Here is a 22,991-nt window from a genome sequence, read left to right on the forward strand (position 1 = left end):
AGTTTTATTACTACTGCGGCAAGATAAACGAAGTATCAATACAATGCCTTGCAAGTACAAAAGGCTCCGACCGACAGTAGTGACACTATAAGAAACAAGGCGAACATATCCGCCGTACATTGTACGGTGAACTACAGTATGATTCACCGTGGCTTACAGTCTTGTACTGTAGGCTCCTAGCATTGCGTAACATTATATTTTGTATAGAACCGAACGGTTATGGCAATATACTACAATACTATAGACTAGAATAGTGTATCGAACGTTAGTCCTTGCCTGTGACGAAAGAGTCAGTCAATGACTTGATTCATGAGACAGCGAGTCCTTTTCCCCCTTGTGAACATTGTGAACATCATACTCTTGCTATTACAGTATTATTAATGCACCTTTGCCACATTCTTCATATTTCTAAGGTGCTACTGCTTATGGATTAATTAATGAATGAACTTTTAGAGCTCCAGTGCGTGTTACTTAGTTGACTGATTGTATATATATATAGCTAATTAGAGTATAGAATACAACGTCAGTAGAAAGGGCTGATAGTGGCGTAACATTGCAGGCTACGTAATAATCATCAATTGCGACTAGGAACATTGTGAATCCCTTATTTACAGTACTCTGGAAGCAAAATATTATCGAAAAAGTTTGTCATGCCTCATGTAATCTCGACTACAATATGTGATTGGCGTACTTTTAAAAACAAGAAAACAGTAATATTCATCGGTATAATGAACTACCAATGCTAGGGTAGCAATGATCTAAACCGGTGATCGTCTTTGCTGAACTGTAGTCCTGGAATTAACTTGTCTGAAGTATAATATTTTAGAAGACTACCTCTAATTTGCAAGATATGTCCTAAGAAAGAGAAGCGTGTTGCCAAATACTATATTCTAAGCGCATTTTTTTCGAATAAACATAATATAAGAGCGTGCAAAAGTCCTACCCAAAAACACGATAAATTTTTGCAAAATAAATCTTGAACAAATCTCAAGTAAAAAAATCGAAAATTGCTAAGGGAGAAGCATCCAAACGTGCAATACGACAATGACCAAGTCATTCAGTTCTTTAAAAAAGTACAGTAAAAATATACTGTATTGTACATCAAAATTACAAGGATCATCATAACCAAATCGTCATCAAATAAAAATATTTCTAACAAAGTTGGAAAAGAATAATAGCTAAGAGAATTAATAGATTTACAAGTTAGATTAGATATCAACACTTTACCTTATCAAGTATTACGTACTGTAAATGTCCTGTTCCAATAGCGTTATCAATTGTAACTTTAGTGCGAATCGAAGCTAAATATTCCAAAGAAAAGTAACGAAATAAGGATCATAAGACGTTTCTGAGCTTTCGTGATGGCTATCTATAGGCTGAATGTTGCTGCTAATCTGCTAAATAGATTAATATCGACGGTAAATACGAAATAGCTGACCCATCCAAGATTCTTTATGTAACTCCGATCATTAACAGGAGTTGATGTTCGATAAGATGTAGATAATTATTCAATTTGAGTGAATGGAGATTTGCTGAAAGAATTTAACCTCAAAATGATCGTGCGGAGACGGAGTAAAATAATCTGTTGTACGAACAGTGATATAATCAATTTATAAAATAGTTTACCTATCTCTATTAGTGTTGACCCTTTATGAACTTGTCATCGACAGTAAAGGCTATTATCGCTCGAATTATTAGAATCAACATCCGCTGTCAGAAGTATGCCTGCAGTACAGTATCTAATAATAATTTAAAGATTTTGATAACAAATATAATTAGACACTACCTTTAATTTATGTAAAACATTGGTATACTGTACGGACTCTGTGGACCATCTATTTAGTCTAAACTACTCAAAAATCGGTTTTGAATGATTGGGCCAGCAAGCAACTAAGTTTCTATGGTTAAACTTTAATACTATTCAATCAATACAGCGATCATTACTATTACGGCATACTTAATATCTCGATTATACTTTTTGAATATGAATCAGGCAAAGGTTGATTAAGGAACGGAGTTATTTTTGTCTCGATTGATTACAAAATGAACTGCACTATAGCAAAGAATAGTTTTGTTGTCATGCTTCAACAATGCTTTTTACAATACAACAAAAAGAAAGCGACATTATCTCTATTTGTATTTGATCGTAATAGGACAGACTTAGGGAGGGGGTTCATCTTTCCATCGATTCTTTCCTATTTTTTCAATATCATATCACAGTGGAATTTCGTTTATAACGATGTTACCCTCCGTCTCTTTGCTCTATTTAAAGAAATGTGTAAGTATTGCATTGACTAAGCATGACGCCGAAAACAAAATGACAGCCTTTCATGATAGTGCTAAAATAATATACAGGCAACTTCGAACTTCAATAGCGTCCTCATTCATCTTGACCGATAATATCTAAATATTCAACCACCTGGTGACGGAGTATTGGTTGAATATTGCGCAAAGACATCATCTATGATATGCTTACATATATATTTATTAGTGATATACACCGCCAAGTTGTCCATCATCATTGATCATGTCAAGTATTGTTGACGACAATGTATGAAGATGCCGCACTATTATAATTAAAACTTCTAAGATAAGATTAAGGGGCGGCGATTACAAACCTTTGATAATTTGCCGCTCATTAGGGCATTACGATGAACAACTGCAACAAAGCCAATACTTTTGGTAATCGCCTTTTACCACCATTCCTTTTGTTATGATACAATTTATGAATAACAAATTGACTATCAACATTTTTATCGTAAGCGAGACGTCAATCATCACTAGACTACCATCAAGAAATTAACGGCATTAGCTTATACCATTTATTCAGAAGATTGAAATTTCAATAAAGCTATCATAATATTCTATCATATTTAATGAGGTCAACGCCTGCATATATCATGACGGCTGATTTATTTTAACTGGAGATAGTAGACCATTCTCTCTTACTCCACTTAACCAAAAACTTCATAAAATCCTGTACAATCGCAATACTCGTATCTTGACTATGTGCTCCAGCACAAGCAAATTCTTGTAAGACTCACATCTTCATATCTCAGCGTTTGAACTTATTTGCAATTACCTTAATTCATGTTTTTATCTAATTTATCCATAATGCAGTTACAGTAGCCCAGATCCTATATGCATAGACAGCACCCGAAAGCCACTATAAAAATCGATAACGAAGACTTACTTTTGCACTGCACGGTAGTAAATGTTTAGGTATTGTCAGAATGGCACCTAGCCTACATAACGCTACAGTAAGCTATCATTAGTTTATAATAGTATCTTAACATGAAATAAGACATTTCAAATTCCAAGTGAATAGTGAAAAACGTATTGATCAGACGAGCTTTCATGCGTTTGTAAATGTACCTATTATTTGAATAGACCAAAAAAGTAATAGACTCTAATGCAATTTTATTACCTTTTAAACAAGAAATTATTGGTGAGAGGATGTAGTATTTTTATGTAAACCCGCAACAAATCAATCGTAGTAACACGATATCACATAAATATTAATGTCGTGCAGCATCTTTGTACCTCGGTGTCTATTTATTCTGAAGTTATGGTAGGCTAAAGAGAGCGAGAGCGCAGATAAAAGAAAATATAGTTGATGTGAAAGGCCTAAAAACAAAGATGGAACAATAATCATATAACATTACACTAAAGATAGTAGCTATTTAAGCTAGTATCAACTACTGGGAACTTATAACCAACATTAGAACAGTTCAATCCCATCTCCAAAAATCATCCGCTTTGTTACATATACTATGCGGCATGCTTATTAACATCCTAGAAACTACTTTATAGACCTACAATCATACATATTACGTACAGAACGCGACATGCATAATATTAATACCAATAGAGAGGTCAATTCATTAATTTAATCGTAATCGAAAGACATGATAACACCTTAGGGGTGATGTGATTACTTTCTATATCTAAAATATGCGTGAAACGCTCTTGGTATTTAAAGCAGTTACAAAATTTAGAAAAAGAAACTTTCAATTCAAAATACAATTGTTACGCTGAGTTATGATAATTTTTATCCAACAGTCACCGACATAAAATGATTTATTGCAACATTAAATCTTATAAACTTCGTTAATCAGTAACTTTGTACCTACTAATGTGTGCATTGTGAAGCTCAAATGTAGAATAGGATATCTACGAATTATCAAGGATTAATTTACTTTACTTTTAATTTAGATTATGAAGACTGCCGACGGTAAACATATCATTGCATTACAGGCCTTGTTTTGCACTTAAATATAACAGTACCAAATTTTCCATTCAGTTATCGTTACGATAAATCAGCGAATAATGACATTAGTCTATCCTTGAAGGAAGTGCGAAATTGTACATGTTAAACTTCATGAATTACGTGCAGCATATACAAGTATTGTCAAGATGTCATAATCGCTATTTCACTACACAATATTAGCATTTCTTATCTTCTGCACGTTTCGCCTTTTCTATTAAGCAAGGATCATTATCATTTGATAAAGGATTGCCGAAAAATTCACACCAAAATATATTACAATTGGTGCTATAATAGAGCATTTAGTATGGATAATAAATTGAACTCGTACGCATAAACTTCTTACAAAATACATTATTCCATCACTTAGAATAGATTCTAATTCTATTTTTATATTATTTGTAATTAATAAAACCTGTTGATAAGAAACAACTAACAAAATAAGATAGTTAATGAGGATAAATATTGATTGATACTTTTTCTGCGTAATTAAAGCTATAGTTATTATTTCATCTTGCCGCATCTTCGATAATAATCTATACTGATTAAAGATTGAAACAAAATATAACTGCGACCAACTGCTTCATTACAAGTCATCAAATAGACCTGTAATTTAAATTAAATAAAGGTGGGAGTCGCACTTCTTGATTCACAAGTAGCAATAGAGCTTGTACTGCCATAGCGAACATTTTAAGTGATTTAGACCTTACGCACCTTGTCAAGTATACCTGTAAGTTCCAAGATACACGTATTTACTAATTCCAGATGAATTAAGTAAGAAATAAATTTGTTGTATACTGCTATTGCCAGATACTCACCTCTATCCGTTACATAAATGTTTACCCTAACGATGGTGTTCGTCGCTGGACCGTTAAAATGAGATACTCCTAATTAATAACGAACATTATAAGTAAATAACACTAGCTTTATCATGTTTGTTCATTGTATAGTTCACTGTTTGGTCTACTATGAATCATACACTGATCTAGATATTGTTATTAGTCATTCATAGCGATCATCAAGAAAAAATTGTTTAAACATTTTCGAATAATGCAATATTTTAATTAATGATATTTTCTATTTAATCGAAATATTGGATACTATCCGCTACTCAATAAATTTGTAGCCATCCCGTAATCGATACTTTTCAAATCAATTGGTGATTTCAAATGTGCTATAATCTTACAGCTTGGTAAGGCACAAATACCACCTATTGCTTGGCTAATAATGGCCGCATATTACTACTTAAGCAAATTAGATATAAAATCTTTCACCAATGCAATCGGCATGCAGGTGTAATATATAAAATAGTGTACGATATTTAATTAATCAATTGATTTATTACTGCTCCATTTTAAAAAATAAACAACCAAGGCCGCACAGTTACACTTCGGCTATCTACTTGAACAGCTTGCAAATGTAGAATATTGCGTTATCTTAATCTAACATTCAGGCGATGCTAATTGTATGAGTAGTATACAACTAGTTAGGTCAACAAAGTCAGAAAAACAGTAATTCCATTAATTTTATTTCATACCTACAATTGCTTTTTTTAAGTGAAACGATTCTTATTGTGGAATATCTTCAAGTCATAAACAGTGTAAACGTACTTGGTCACTGCCAAGCAAATAACCGTAAGATTGTGGGGGACTGCAAGATAAACGTAGTGCCTATAAGTACTGTACAGTATATTACAAGCAACTCTATTAGACTCTATTAAATTCATGTATACTAGAGTAATTACGTCAAGAGAATTACCATTCCATAATCTCAGATATAATCGATATTTATATCAATTTAACTTTAGAAGGATAGTTTTACTTTATGTGCACCAGGAGTCTCTAATGAGACTATAAAATGCTGGTGCCTGAAGAGCACTTTTAGTTACTTAGTCGGTTAGTTAGTCTACTAGTTGTCAATTGCTATTGAATTGTCAAGACTATAATCTTGGTTGTCAAGATTTCTTCATTAATAAATAGTAGTAATTCTCTGACTACCTCATCTACACTATCAGTGACGCTATAACTATACTATATTACTCGGTCGTTGGAACTACTTTGTCACTAGTGGTGTGACACTTCTAATAGTTAACTAGTAGAATTTCTTAATCAAATGTTTCCTTAAGGCTTGACGTTTTAGCGTGATGAAAGCTGATGAAATAATTACGAGTGTAGTTTTATATCTGGTAACGTTTGTTGAAAAATTGGATTAGTTGATTATAATATAAAATAGATTATTACTTTATAGTAGCGACAATTTCAATTGTTTCTTGTGCTTAAAAATACCAATCCGATTTTGACCCATTTCTACTTTTTATTAGCACATATCCTATAAGCCAGCTTAAATAATATAATTAATTGCACATGTACAGACAAGTTCTACAGGAGTAGCTTTACTACATTTAGATTGGCTACTAACATTCCCAGTTCCACTCTAGCCATTTCTGGAATGATTCTCATCGATTTTAACCACACAAGGAATATCATATGTACACTGATATCTTACGATAAGTCAAGAAAGGATACATTAATAGTAATAACGTGTAGCGAAAATGTCGCGAAACTGATTAGCGTTACAAGGTAGCAAATCAAACCCGTACAGATATGCGTGTTACTCGCAGAAAAATGATAAGCGAGCACAAAATGTAATTTAACAATTGAGTGTAATTAGGGTTCGAAAACTACCAAAAACCATGACAGATTGTAAAATTACATAATTTTTACTAAAAACAAAATAGATTTAATAATAGATCCCACAATTTTATCATTGTTCTTCATTAATGTGAGCGCGTGCGAGGTTACGAGCCAAGGCGATTCGAATTGTATTTAAAGCGTCATGTAAAACCTGCAATAAAAGGTTACGTTGTTATTAGAAGGGAGCGATTGAATACTTCCAATTTCAATTTTAATTAGTGTATCATAATCAAAGATTACTTCAGAATTTTTGTGAACTTGCTGTTTCAATGTTAAGCGATTGCTCCAGCTATCACCAGGCCCCCGTAGCGAAAGTTCAATCTCAGTTAAACACCGAAGTAACTCGTATGTTTGATCGCTGTCAAATAAAATCTGCAACACATAATTTTAACCTATTATTATTCTTAGAAAGCTTTCGTTTTCGCTTATCATATGAACTGCGAATGATGCAACACAATGGAACGATTTAAATCAAAGTTCGAACTAAATTACAGATATTGTACCTCTTCAGTTTCAAATAACGGAATAGCATCCAATAACAACATCCACCAATATCTGAATATTGAATAGGACATCGCATACATTAAAATGTTTAGAAAAAGTAAAGCTTTATATTCTATCGAAGCCTCTATAATGAATTTACGTACTTTTTAGAAGCTAAGCCATCAACCATAAGTAAAACCAAGATAGATGCTGCATCAACGAGATTTCCAGTATTACAAAATGTATGAAATTCTCTGAATTTCCCTATGAAATTATCACATAGTAGCACTATCATTTCAGTAACAACGGTAATGTTATCATTGACTGTCTAACTTTCAATAGCATCATTTCATCCTATAGTAATTGGAACATAATACACGTACTAAAGCTTTATTCTATAATAAAGACTGACTAATAATACAAAAAGAATATACCTAAAAATGCTAATTGACCAGTTAACGTTATGGCTGCTCCAATGTCGTCTACTATTGCAAGACGATCAGCGTTACCGTCTTTGATGTACGCGGACATGTAGCTAGAGAAGCAGAAATGTCACTCAAAAGTTAGAGAAAAATTTACGCATTCTCCTGATAAGCTAAAGCCGTTTTCTTAGTTTACTACTTACCAATCGACAATATAATTAATCAGAGTGACATCCTAACCGAGAAAATGAGAAACATTAGCCAATTTTATATAAATAGTATAGGATATTGTTACACACTAAAGAGCAAACCTTAACGTATAATGCCCAAGATATCGCTGAACCTAGTTTTTCTCTACGTATGGCGGTCATACATTCTTCTCGGCAAATATCTGCTAGATCCGTCGATAAACCATACTTTTCACAAACATGCAGCACCTTTCGAGTCTTCTTCTCGCTATCTAAAGGAATCCTAGATATGTACTGTTCCAAATAATATCTGATTTGGAAATAATAGAACAGTATTACATCTCAACTGAAGCCTGCTTGGATGAAATGTCAACATGCAATAGACCTTCCATAAGTTTGACAATGTCCCAGGTAATCGGATCCAATCTGCCATGAACTATAAAACAAGAATTAAGTATACCGCTTGTACAGAACTGGGACTATGGAATTGATTATCTTTACCTAGCACTCATTAACGAAGATCCGTACTCCAACAGCAAATATTCCCTCAAGTCAGTTCCATAACTATGAAATAGCAGTATATTAGTTAAGATCGTTTTCTATAACGCTTAAGGTGTCTGTAATTAATTAAATCTCAGTATATCTTAAATTAATAAATCATTTTGGAGGACTATGTAAACAACAACGCCTATCACATTACTCAAGCTTATATAATTTTAGCTGGCCACAATGATACAATAAGTCGGTGAGATGAACTGCAAACCACCAATCCCCAAATCCAGCACTGTAATAATAGTTAGGTTAAGATGTGATCTTAAATTCGTTAAGTTATTTAAAGCTTAATATGTTGGTGTAGCAATACGAGTTCAAGGTAGGTATGCATTGCAAAATATAACAGTTAACCTGGCTTCTTTAATGACTCGCACAGTGTCTAACAGGAAAATGGCAGATATTACTTCATCCAATTTTCCTAAACGCGATTTGTCACCATAAAATAATTCTAACGACAGCTGTAAAATAATGAATCCAAATAAAAATCGAGGCAATCCATTCGAAACATAATGTTGATTTTAATTGCGAATTAGTACTTACATCAATACTGTAGTGAAGATCGTAAACTTTTGTAGTTGGATTTCGAAATAGTATATGAACAACTAAAAGATGGTACCACGTGTGAATGACGCCTTCATTACTATGGTAGAGCAGATGATACATTAAGAATCATCATCAAATAGAGATTTAAATGTACAAGAAAATCTGATAGCCTTATCGAGTACCTTAACTCCTGTAAAACTTTTTCATCGCCACATAATATCTGTAACAGATCAGAAATTATTTTTACTTTGCGGCTTTTATAGATATCAGTAGCTAACTTCACATTCCCAGTACTAGACTGCACATACAAACATAAAACGATTTAACCTTACCCTACATAATCTATGTAAATGTCTATGCTGTTGGATATCACCAGTCAAGCTATTGCGACATTCCTGTTGCCAATGCCTCCACTTCAAAACATATTCAGGAGACGACTAAAGTGATAGACAAAGTAGATCCTTATTGCTAAGAATAATCAGTAAACCAATCAATATAACATTCGTATTTACACTAGGTCGCGGCATTTTTCTTAGTAATTCGCTTATCTTTCGGTAGGGCTAAGATAAAAAGTTCAACGGTAATGCAAGGTTACCAGCCATTTCAATTTAATCATAGTGACATTTATTTAACTAACTTACGTCACTTTTATCATTTGAGTCCTTGACCGATACATTTAACAATTCTACTGCAGAATTCATGCGTCCACTCACAACATATCCATAAATCTATGCAAGAAAAAAGTAGTAACAATCCGAATATTTACTCGGGACGTAAAGCTTTAAATCCTCTCGCATAACATGTAAATTACAATATAATTCGCGAAATCTAGCTAGCTCATACAGTAGGCCAGTAATTCCGATGTTCACGGATTACGTGAGCTTCAAGGATCATTTTTTTATGCAGCTCATCGACTTGAGGAAAGTGCCAAACAATCCATTCAAGTAACCCCTGAATGGGATAAGCTTAAATAAAAATGTTACTTAGATATTGCTTGTTTACTTTTCTAAGGTTAATATTCGTATAATTGATCCACATTTCGACATTTGGTGGAAAACACCATTTCATATGCGGCAAGTATTTCGGTGGATTATTTAAGATTTATACTAAAGCATCGATTTAGACTAACAATACATAAATTATTATAATTTTTATAGAGAAATTTAATGGCATGAGAGGCAAATTTCGACAAATATATCAATCTGTAAGTTTACCTTGCGAGGAATCAATGAAAATGATTTCGCATAATTGCCAAATTAATTCGACTACTGAGTATAGTTCTTCCTACATAAGCGAAATTAGATTGGTATACGGTTAGAACTCACAGCACTTGAGAAGTTTTCAGGTAATAACAACCGTAAAAATATCTCCTGCTATAATTATTACCATTTTTACGCGGTCTCCCATATAAAAGTTTAAGCAGTGATCTAATGAAGTAAGGAAATAGCGTCGTATTTACAGTTAAAGTAATTGATAACATTAGAAATTATTTTCTTAACGAATTGATGGCATGCGACATTTTTAGGAGATACCTTTCTTACGACTGTGAACAAAAGAAGCCCTCAAAATAGACCGGTAAAGTCGACTGCATTTCATTAGGCTAAGAAAGTCGATTTCAGTATGCATTACGGTATAGCTGAAATAGTTATGTAGTACATTAATCCTCATACTGTACCTTCGTTGTTTTGTAGCACTATCCATATCGGCAATCTCTTGAATTTCTAGAAAAATGTCTACGAATTCATTACAACACGACCTAGTTAGCATCTAATCTACTCTACTTAGGTTTAAAAGTAAATATTATCTACTAGGTTAATTGCAATCGATTATTTCGATTAATAATATTTAGTCCAAATTACCGTGAGATTCGCTGATAACACGACGAGCCAATCCTTCGTACCGTTTCGGATCAAGCTGGACTTCCCATATATTAAATTCAGCCCTTTCATCCTTAACTGTAATATATGATATGTACATTAGTATAACTGCCTTGATAAATAAGTACAAAAACTTAATAACTAAATTTTTGCTTAAAGCAGACATCATAGCAGAGCACCACTGTTGAAAATGAATTTGAAAGGTTAGCAAAACACATTATAAAATTTAAATTTAGATTTTATACTGTAAGCGCCTTGCTAACAATATCGGTAAAATGTATCATTTATACGAAAATCAGTTCGACAAGTACGTTTACTATTGTCTTGCGAAAGGTTAGTTTTCCTTACAGCTAGTAGCATACCTGAATTAGAAAAATCACTGGAGCCCGGAAAAACTGCAATTCCGTTCTTCCTATCCCATTTACTTCGCAATTGTCCAGTTATAACTGATTTTGGAATAATCTAAGCCGAGGATATACGGGTATGTACATAAAATATTCGATAATAAGTAGCTTGAACACATTGCAACTGATTCGTGAACATTAACGACCATTATTTCAAAGCTATCACGAAATATTTAGTTAATAGATGCCATATCGAGCTTCAGAAATTTTAGTATATAGCACTATACTCGTATATGATCGAGAAGTTATTAAAGCATGCTTTGTGGAAATGCAGTATTACCCGTTGTATCAGAACTACCGCAATAGCGCATATCCTGAATAAGGAGCAATCCCATTAACGAAATTGTAAATCATCAAAAATTAAAGTCTCCAGTCTACTAAGGTTCCTATTGCGTTGCAATCAGATCACCCCACCGGGTAATATTTCTAGTACCGTACTACTTTCATCAATTCATACCCACTAGCCCCGCACGACCAAATTATGTTTATTGCTACGCGTATTTAGGTTTAGTCAAGTTTACTAGATCGCTGAACACTGTATGATGTAGCCACAAATTGTTTGACGCCACCACAGTTTTAAAACTAAACCAATTAAATTCATTATAATTATACATATATATATATATATATATTATTGCTTGGCGTTACTTGATCTTAAACTCTCATTAAGGCAGTCGAGAGGGACTACGGTCACAAGGATCATACAGATTTCATTGAGAGGTATCCCATTTCAAATAGGTACTGTACAGTATACCAGATTTGCAATGCACGTACAGTAAGTACAATCACAACAGCATCCCTCTAGTTCACTCGCTGATTCATGGACTGGAACGTTTTATAATTATAATTAATATACATTACTCGCGCGCACTTAGCATGCTTGACTAAATTTTAAATATGGCCAACAGAAGCAATAAACGATTACTTTCCGTAATGATTTGCCTCAACTACGAAATATACTAGTTTTTTTAATTAATTTATATACCGTATTACATTTGACCTATACACGACGTACATACCGTATGAATGACCATTTTAAAGTACGGATAAACTGTTTATACTGTACTGTAAGTCCGACATTTAACATGCATTGCAGTATTATATTACTGCAGGGTACTAATGTTATAAGAGTAAAGCAATTGTTGAATGAAGAATCTAGGTTAAAATTAATCAAAACTTATCGCCTAATTTATCGTAATGATGTATAAAACGCAACGTTAAAATAAGTTCCCAGGACAAAACTAGAATTCAAATTAGACGAGTAAAAAGCGGCAGCAAGTGCTGTAATTCTGCATGCTCCAAGGCTATGCTAATATCCAGTAATTAATAGGACTAAAGTTTGTACGAATTAATTCAATTAAACGGATCTACCAAGTTTAAGTATAGCTTACCATACCTTACTCAGTATACTATAATCAAATCCTACAGATAATTTGTGTCCACAAATAGCAAATAACATCGTTTACAGTGAATAACTTCTTACCACAACTGCCTGTTCGGTTTCCGTTCCATCCATCGCGCGATGAAAGTTAAAAAAAAGCACAACAAACGATGGAGTGTGCAATTATGCATGAGGATGAATTGTATGCGCATGCCCGGCGTACGACTTCGTACGGTAAGTACTATAGTACTGTACACTGTACAGTGCACATTTGTGTTTCGTGAATTGGTGCATTTTGCAGGGGCCAATTTCAGTAGTTGGCAGGTTTAATTAACTTCATACTTCATTATCAGTAGTGTATAATGCAATAATTTGGCAACCTTTCCTTACTAGACTAGTATTCAGCTCTGTGCCAGATAAATTACTAGAGATCGAGAATGAAATCACGTTACTGTACTGTACAGTACAGTACTGTACCGTAAGTAATACTGTACTCTAGATTGTACTGTAGACTCATGAGTACCGTACAGTACTGTAGACTCAGTGTACAGTACAGTACAGTACGGTACAGTACAGTACATGGTCTCTCAAATACTGTACTGTACACTGTACTGTACAGTGTACAGTACTGCACTTGCAACAAAATTAGCTCAGGGTTTGCGTTTTTACCTCGCAAGATGCTTTCCAGAGAACCTTAGAAAGGTAGGTAGATTCCTTAGATATTATTAACAAGATGACTGCCATGGCAGATTCATGTATACAACGTTGGACTATAGCTCTAGTTCTTATATACTGTATGAGTTTTGTCGGTTGTAAACGCTATACTGCTGCAGTTGTGGAATATGAACCATTCTATACCGATAAAATCTTTCATAGCAAGGAAGAGGCCTTTCAGAAAGCCCTATTAATAAACTTAAGGGAATTTGCCAAGTGGACTAAATTGGCTGCGCAACGTGGTGCTAACATTATTGTTTTTCCAGAAAATGGATTGTTCGGTTTCCTAAATCGAGACTTAGTTAAGCCTTATCTCCAGCATTTGCCCGAACCGACTAAAATCGGTAACCAGTACGAAATACCTTGTGCTCAGGCTAACATAGAAAAATTCAATGATGGTCCAGTCTTACAGTTTTTAAGCTGCCTTGCTGCTCGCTATGAAATAGCGATTGTTGCGAATGTCGGCGAAGTCCAGCCATGTAATCGCATGTTAGACAATGACTGTCCTCCAGATAAACAGTTCCAATATAATACAAACATAGTTCTAGACACTGATGGGAGTTTTATAGCTAAATATCGCAAAGAACACCTTTTTTTCGAACCGGAATATGACCAACCTGCTACCTGCGAAAATATTGCTTTTACGCCTAGTTTTGGAGTTACCTTCGGCATAATGACTTGCTTCGATATATTGTACAACTGCCCTGCAGTTACACTTATTAATAAATATCATATTAAAAATTTTGTTATCCCAATGGCTTGGATGAAAGGAATTCCATTATTGCAATCAAATCAATACCAACAAGCCTGGTCGAGGTCTCATGGCGTTAATGTAATCGCAGCTAACGTTCACTTTCTACGTGCAGATATGACTGGTAGTGGAATATATTCATCTGGTCTTGTCAAAGCCTGGTATTACAATAACAATAGCTCTCGCAACGGCTCTCAACTTCTAGTAGCAGAACTAGATTCCGAAGATTCACAACCTCAAACGAGTTTATGCAGGTATCTTATGATAAATTATACGTGTATGAATCTTATTCAAAATTAACTTTAGTAATGAAGTCCATGTTATTCACTGATCTACAGGAAGGCGAGAGCTGTTGCTCTGGAACCACCTCCATCACACTCAAAAGGGCAAACATTCCAATCACTTATGATGCACAATATCTATAATTTTGTCTTGCTTGATAAAACCAAGCAGGGGCAAGCAAGCGTTTGCTTCGGAACGTTATGCTGTCACTTGCAATTTGAACGTGATCAAACATCCGAAATGTTTGCATTAGCTGCATATGATGGCCCATATTACGTCTTTAAAAATTTTCATTTACAGGTTTGTGCACTTGTAAAATGCAACTCAAATGAAGATAAAAGGAAATGCGGGCAACCTGTGTATCAATCACAAACAATATTCAAAAGTCTGACAATATCAGGAACATTCTCAAATAAGACTGTATTATATCCTACCTCACTGCTTGATGGTATACGACTAGTTCAACCACAATTGACCCATTTTGATCCAAAATTAAAAGTTCTGACCGAGTGTCCTTTAAACAATCCCTTAATATCAGCTGCACTAATAGGTAGATTATGAAATAGAACCGATAATTAATTCTCATATGAAGAATGAAAAAAAGCGTTATGAACCGTGACTAATACGATAAATGATTCGTATTATCTGTTAAGAGATACCGTACTATGATCGTTGCCCTGATAGGTAACGCTAATCGCATAATAATAATATTAAAATGATTCGGTATTTTGGTTATGACGGTCTGTTTATTGTATCTAGCGTGCGATTAATGCATAGCTCTAAGGTACCGCAAATTATTGTACTGTTATTCAATAAATTATTTCTTTGATAACCCATGATCACATAAATTTTGCATGGTTGTGTTGATGATCAGTGTCACCAAAATGAACAGTTTGAAGAATTTTGCGTATTTAAGGTTAATTTTGATATCATCATATGCAGTGCTAGATTTAGATTCAATTAACATCATTATGTAACTATTTGACAGTGAGTATTTGTATGTACGAAAGCACGTAAACTATACCACACATTTCTTCAGATATTTCGTGATATTGAACATTACAAAGAGTAGTTTATTTAGTATAATCGATATAGAAGTCTTACCCGTTCTTGGTTATACATAATGGTAGAAAAAAATAATTGATATGTTAAATGAAATGTACCGTACGTTATTAGGGCTCTTAAATTCGTTATTAGCGTAGTATTTATCCTTTATTAAGAATACGAGTATTAGGTCTTTCTTGGTACTATTATAGATAATTTCATACAGCATCTTATCAAGTCGGTGCAAGTAGCAGATTATCCACCGTTTTGAACTACGCGTTAATCAACTAATTGCAATGCTGTATCTGTGTAAAAAATACGAGCAGCTGATGGTACATATAAACGATACTTTATTCAATGTCAGTATAAGATATAAACCCAATATACAGCAGTTCATGAGCAAACTACTAGTAGTAAAGTTATAAATAATCATAATTACACAAGACCTGCAAACATTTGATTGAATACTGAATACTCTAGGAATCTATCATATACCTTAAATATCACAGGTTCAATAAGAAAAAATTTTCTTATAACCTTACCGGATTGAAACCACAGCAAATACAATTTTAACGACATGATGTGCAGTCATAATATGCTTTTCAAATAGAAGTCTAAAAATTTCATTTATCATGTAAAATCAAAGGAATGGATTAAATCCATTCCGAGACACGTAGACTATGAAGATTATGGCCAATAAGAATCTTTAATAAAAGGAGACATAGCAATACCGCAATCCTCCTGAAAATACTTAATATTCCGGTGACACGAAAGCAAGCTTTTCATATATATATTGATTGCTATATGAAATGTTGTCGATAAGGTCAAATCTTGTTTATTTATTTAACAATCGGTATATTGCACGTATATATATAGTAAAACAGTTGCCAATACAGGCACGACTACAATTACACTTATATTTTTTACAGTTTTTCTAACCAGAATCGGAAATATTGGAAAGGTATGAATAATTTCTTAGGCGGTGATGCCAGCTTTAGATTTGAGCATTTTTTTACCAGATGCTTCGTGATGTTGAACCTTTTCGTCTTCCGTTTTCTTGATCTTAATTTCCTTCTTAAGATCTCCAGTTATCTTTTGCAATTCTTTAAGCTTTCCATCCACCTTTTCGTCTTCCGTTTCCTTGATAATTTCTTTCTTAAGATCTCCAGCTTTCTTCTGCAATGCTTTAATCTTTCCATCAATCGCCTTTTCTTCAAGTCTCAGTTCCACCTCTTTCAATTTAAGTTGCAAATCCTTAAGTTCGACTTCCTTTCGCTTTAATTCCTTTTCCTTTTGGATCAAATGATGTTCTTCACTCTTAGTTTTACTTCCATCGGCGGAGCCGTCTGTTTCATGAGCCCCAGCTTTAGCATTTAATGAATCTTTCGGTTTAGCCTTTTGAGATTTATGGTTAGCGCTATCACTAGCCTTGGATACCTTGTCACCCTTGTCCTTGGACAATTCACCAGATGATTTAGATCTCTGAGGGTCAGCGACTTTTTCTAAACCTTTATTGTTTGTATCCAAATCATTACTGTCAGACTTATCTGACTGGTTATTAGATTCATTTTCTTTATCAGAGTTCATCTTCGACACTTGATGATCCTTTCTTTCACTATTGTTACTCTTACTTTTTACATTTTTTCCGTTATTTATTTTAGTATCGACCTTATCATCTTGCTTTAACCCACTATCTTGTTTTTTCAACTGATCTGAACGCAAATTAGTTTTTTTCGAATCGCTCTCTAAATCTTTTGCACCGTTGCTAATCTCTACTTTATCATCTTTAATACTGTTACCATTTTTCATATTTTTGCCACTGGATTCGATATTTTTACTTGATTTTAGATTAACATCATTATCACTGTCTACTCTATTCCCTTTCTGAAAATGATTATCACCATCTACGCCCTTTTTACTACTGTCAGATTTATCCTGATTTTCAATAAATTTTTCAGATTTTTCAATACTCTTCTCCGCAGATTTCTTGAGATCTTTCAAATCCTGAACCTTTTTTTCTAGCGATTTAATCATCTTTTTCTGATTGTCATCTACACTGTCTTCAGGTGCTATAGGTTCTAATCGTTGATCATCTTTCGTCTTTTTCTTTAAATTCTTGTCCGCCTCAGCCTTACTAATTTTTCCGTTTGGTTGATCTTTGGTAAACTTTGAACTCTTTTTATCGTCTTTTTTTGTCTCTTCCTTGTTTAACAAGCCTTTTTTAGGAGAATCCTTATCCTTTTTACTTTTTTCGTTATTTAGATGACTTGAATCATCGGGATTATTAGCGGTATCTCTCTTTTTGACATCATTGCCATCCACAACTGGAGGATTTCCCTGATTTTTGTCTTTCCCTGGGAATTTATTATTATTGGGTGGATTATTATTCTGAGCCTTGTTAATATTATTATCTATCATCTGCGAGTCTTTATTGAAATTTGCTTTTTGGTTATCTTTTCCCATTTGATTATTTAATAAACCATCATCATTTTGTGACTTATCTTGTTTATCTTTAACGTTGACTACTTGCATTCTCGGCTGGGCTTTCTTTACGTCCAACTGACCGATAATGGTGAATGAACTCATAACAAGGCAAAAGAGACCAATAACGAGAACGATCTAATAAAATATCATCGATCAAGTGATCATACTTGAGTTAAATCAAGATTATAGAATACGATAACTGATCTTAAAAACAAATAATCATAATTAAAGTGATTTCTCTCAGCACCTTCGCAATTTGTCTTTGCTTAGCACCCGCGGGAGTTAAATGCAAGAACATAGCTCCAGGTACAATGTAACAAATTAGAGTGCCCATTATAGCTCCGGTTAGGGCTAGAATAATTTCAACTAAAAATATGTATACAAATAAAATATATTGCAACAATGATCATGTTAGTTTTTCAGCAATTACGGCGACTTAAAAAACTTAACATATTGGAATAAGTAACTAAAAGAATGATTTAGTAGATACTTACCCTGTGGTATTAATATACCGATAATCAATGTGCTTGTCATAATGCAAACAGTTATTACAACAAATCTGTTGTGTGGAATAAAACTTGGGCTACCTAAAGCATCATGACTAGAAGACTAATATGAAAATGTGTTAGCCAGAGAGCTATTAGGTTAAAGATTTACTTCACTAAAAATTATTATATTTTACCTGTTTTGCTAATAACGAATTGATACTCGCTCGGCATGGGAATATTGCTAGAGGAAAGCTAACAACAATGGACAAAACAAATCCTAATGATAAAAATTGATAATATCAATATGGCTTCGAAGTGATAATTAATTAAATTAGTTATCACAAATACAAATCTTAATTGAGGGTATTATACCAAGCTTTATGAGTGCAGAAACTACACCATTTCCGAAGTTCATCAATACATCTCCTTTTACACCGTCAAAGCAAAACGCCGTATAACCGAAAAATCCAACCTAGCACGTTTATATGAAATACTTGTATTGATAGGGAAAAAATTTCAAGTTTTATAACTATTTTATTTCATTCCAAATACTTACAAGAAAGTAAACTATTGATACCATATTTACAGCGCTACTGACAATCGATGACATCACATTAATTGAGGGTTCCGGCAGGGCTTCATAAACCAAAAATAATTGTCTATCATAAAACAAGAACAATTGTTCATCATAAAATTATTATATATATATAATACTTTAAAACTATATATCATTAACATTTTGGATCATTATAATTAGTTCAAATGTTGAAATTATGTCTTAAAGTGAAGCATACGTTTGGCAGGTGAAAGCCATTAAAAATATCGGTAAGCAATGAAAGGTACCACTGAATTTCCATAAATGAATTTGAGTTAAAGCTCCAGTAATGAGATTCGGTAATGAAGACAAGAAAATCTGTAGCGATGATATCAGAAGTATAAACATTTATTATTTATTTATTCGTAATTTTATTTCCAACGTAAGGTCGTTGAAAAATTTTTGAATACGCAAATTCACTTTTACCTGCAAGATAAAAATCAAATAGAAGCCCAACGACACCGCGCTAATACCACTAAGACTCTGAATATTCCTCATTAAGGATAATGGTAGAGCGACACAAATGGCTAATGAAACCATGACAATCGCTCGTAAAGTTCGAGTATTCTATAATAGTTATGTATATGTTGGTTAACAACAGTGTTACGTCAAGTTAGCTTGGCAATGATAAGATGTAGCAATATACTGTACTGTACATATATTTGCATAGATAATCAATTAAATGATTGAGTTTACCTCAATTCCAAATAATACAGAAACAATAGAAGGGGACAAGTCACCAACTATAACGTGAAATGCGATGCAAGTTCCGAAGAGTAGTCCAATGATGCTAAAATTAAAGCAATTTATAATACATTATTACTACAATAAGTTGCAGATAATGCAATACCAGTACTTCATATTATTATTATAGTACCAATTATTAGAAGACACTTGCTAAGATATTGCAGCCATAATTTGTAGTTTGTAAGTTTACAATGCAGTTACAATTACTTTAATTATTTCCTGAAACCTACCTTACTTCTACTAACGATTTGCCAACAGATCCAAATGTGTGATGAGCTACATTAAGAGAAATTTTTTTTCAATTTGTCAATGAATTTGAAAACAATGCATAATCAATAGTTTTGACGAAGAATTGATGTTATTATTGTTAGCTTAATTAGACTGTGGATAAGAACAGTATTTGCAGTCAATATTGTGACAAATAGCTACTGCATTTATAATCAAATAATTCCATTTCAAGAATTGCCAACCTAAATATTCGTAAGTTCTTTTTTTCGTCGAATTGGCAGCCCGAAGTAAGATGTCACACGATAGGCGGGTAAGCAGGGAGCTTACAAATAACAAAAGCGATCCTAATATAATTCCACACTATAATACCGACAGAAAGCAACAACTTGAGCAATCATATCATCCAAGCTTTTCTGCAATCTGACTTCAAATGATTACTACAACTTAGCTGTCTTAAGTATCAAATTATAACCTAAATCTGATATGACTTTTTAAATAATAACGGTAGATTAAGTTAAAAGGAGTACATTATGCAGAATACTGTCCAATAAGTCTATTACTTAATGTCTTGATGTAACAGTAGGTGCAATAGTGATAGTTGTTTAGCTAGATAAATTCACGTCAAAAATTTCCTCACTTGATGAAAGCAGAACGGAATGGCTAAGACACTAACGCCAATGATGCTATTGCCAAGGTTAATAATAAAGGGTAGATCTCTGCTTTGAACCATTCTTTAGATTAAACTTATTGGGTTATTAACAAACAGCACTCGATCAGAAACGATAGATTATATTATATACCAGTATGCATGAGTCATACGTTGACTTATTAAGAATACGCGTAGAAACGTCTGAGCAATCGTGTTTCCTATCTGGGGATATAAATAAATCTCTTTACAAAATTCAATCACAATTGTACCTTGTATTCTATGTACTGTAGTTATAATAAAAAATTTGTAATGGCATATTGGTAAATATGAAAATATACAGTGGCAAATCAGTAATTAATTCTTATAATAATAGATCACTATACTGTACTACGGTGTTAGCAATGGTAAGAATAATAAATAGTTTGTAAAGTGCATAATTCTACAGGATACTAGCTAGTACTGTAATCTTTTGCTAAAGTAAGGTGCGTATAATTAACGCTGCTCAATAATTACTCTATTATACGCGTATATATAATAATAATTATTAATTATTAACTGTTTGACAATTTCATGTTAATACGCGTACATCCTATCCAATCCAGCTATTGCCATCGATCCAACTGCAGAATGATTTAATGTACGGTTAGAATGACCTGATCAACTTATTTCTTTTATTTGTTGCAATAGAATGTAAGGTCAAAAGTGCAATTTGAAGCAAAAGATATAACTTATACGCAGTCACTTTCTAAAATACCTTAGCAATATGACAAGGATTGTAGACTTGGCTACGAATACTGGTCTACCTCCAGGAAGTCTTTTTAAGATTGTAAAGTTGTCTTGTACACGTATTTGACCAAGGTTTTACGTAAACACCTTGGTAAAAAGGAGAATAATGAGGCTTGCTATAATACTTTGAATGATATATAAAACTGCTACTACATCGATCTGAGAATTGACACTTTAAGTTCTTACTTTTGGTTAAGATCATTGACGTCTTGATCACCTTTCTACTTGTCTAGACGAACTGCAAATTGTAGTAAATTAGCAATGTGTCCAGTACTGTCAGTATTACATACTGTAAACACTCACTACTACAGTATGCTATAAGTAATACCTACAGTACAGTGGTTCATATATTGGATTAATACATGATGTACAGTACAGTACTAGCTCTCATTACACCGTAACGATTGATGATGATGTGGCGTTTTGTTGGCTATACCGTAGAATGTACAGTGTACACTGTACAGTACAGTACAGTACAGAAGATTACAGTACAGTACAGAAGATTACAGTACAGTACAGAAGATTACAGTACAGTACTGTACTGTACTGTAGTGTTAGGTTTAGGCGTACTGTACAGTGTACAGTACAGTACAGTACTATCCTCTGTGCATTACAGTACACAGAGTACAGTACAGTACAGTACTGTACTGTACTGTATTCTATGCAGTGCTGTACAGTACAGTACTGTACTGTAGTGTACAGTACAGTACCAGCACAAGAAAAGAAAATTTGGGCACCAGCTGCACTGTGCTACAGTATACAGTACTGTACTTATTGTACAGTACAATGTACATATTAGACAGTATTACAACAGTGAAATGAGCTGAAATGAGTATAATCACAAGCACTTACACTTACAGTTAGACCTGAGAAAGGCTTAGTATTCTGTTTGAATCATGAGTATGCATGCATCTGTGTCAGAAAGAAAGTCTACCATTGACGTTCACCTACAGTACACTAAGTACAGTACAGTTAGTCGTGCACTGTACTGTACAGTACAGTACACTACCTTGCACAGTATGACCGTACAGTACATTGCACTGAACTGTGCTTTCCGCCCTCTCTTTCTTTTTGACACTTGAGACTGTGCTTTTAGTAGTACTGTACAGTACTGTACACTGTGTACAGTACTGTACTGTACAGTAATTATACATAATTAATTAATTAATTAATTCTACTGTACAGTGTACAGTACATACACACTGTACTGTACTGCGTTGTATACTGTACACTGTACTGTACTCTGTACTGTACAGTACAGGGTTAGGGTTTGTACTGTAATCCGCTACGGTACGACCGTAGTCTCTACTGTACTGTACAGTACAGTACATGCTACTGCTACTACAGTAAAGTACTGTACTGTACAGTACTGCACTGTAAACTCTACTGTACTTTACTGTAATTAATTAATTA

General features: G+C 33.6%; 3 protein-coding genes across 3 annotated transcripts; 1 reads left to right on the top strand and 2 right to left on the bottom strand.

The window, feature by feature from the left end:
- Window positions 1–7,030: 7,030 nt before the first annotated feature.
- TRIADDRAFT_53012 (uncharacterized protein) lies at window positions 7,031–12,463 on the bottom strand (the record flags this gene model as incomplete). The annotated part of the gene is made up of 18 exons (XM_002109743.1): window positions 7,031–7,111; window positions 7,201–7,332; window positions 7,464–7,515; window positions 7,608–7,707; window positions 7,878–7,978; window positions 8,069–8,100; window positions 8,177–8,363; window positions 8,555–8,617; window positions 8,957–9,063; window positions 9,146–9,245; window positions 9,331–9,446; window positions 9,481–9,585; window positions 9,790–9,876; window positions 9,992–10,099; window positions 10,535–10,575; window positions 11,008–11,103; window positions 11,388–11,487; window positions 12,449–12,463. 18 exons carry the CDS (start codon window positions 12,461–12,463, stop codon window positions 7,031–7,033), a joined length of 1,623 nt encoding a protein of 540 aa, XP_002109779.1.
- Window positions 12,464–13,606: 1,143 nt separating this feature from the next.
- TRIADDRAFT_21249 (uncharacterized protein) lies at window positions 13,607–15,118 on the top strand (the record flags this gene model as incomplete). Its single annotated transcript, XM_002109177.1, has 2 exons — window positions 13,607–14,550; window positions 14,623–15,118. The coding sequence occupies 2 exons, from the start codon at window positions 13,607–13,609 to the stop codon at window positions 15,116–15,118; spliced, it is 1,440 nt and encodes a 479-aa protein (XP_002109213.1).
- Window positions 15,119–16,576: 1,458 nt separating this feature from the next.
- TRIADDRAFT_53014 (uncharacterized protein) lies at window positions 16,577–20,873 on the bottom strand (the record flags this gene model as incomplete). Its single annotated transcript, XM_002109744.1, has 12 exons — window positions 16,577–18,220; window positions 18,333–18,451; window positions 18,580–18,694; window positions 18,768–18,850; window positions 18,946–19,045; window positions 19,130–19,232; window positions 19,368–19,486; window positions 19,595–19,735; window positions 19,865–19,958; window positions 20,146–20,191; window positions 20,386–20,503; window positions 20,781–20,873. 12 exons carry the CDS (start codon window positions 20,871–20,873, stop codon window positions 16,577–16,579), a joined length of 2,775 nt encoding a protein of 924 aa, XP_002109780.1.
- Between the last annotated feature and the right edge of the window lie 2,118 nt (window positions 20,874–22,991).

This window comes from Trichoplax adhaerens, genomic scaffold, assembly GCF_000150275.1.
Source record: "Trichoplax adhaerens TRIADscaffold_2 genomic scaffold, whole genome shotgun sequence".
NCBI lineage: Eukaryota > Metazoa > Placozoa > Uniplacotomia > Trichoplacea > Trichoplacidae > Trichoplax > Trichoplax adhaerens.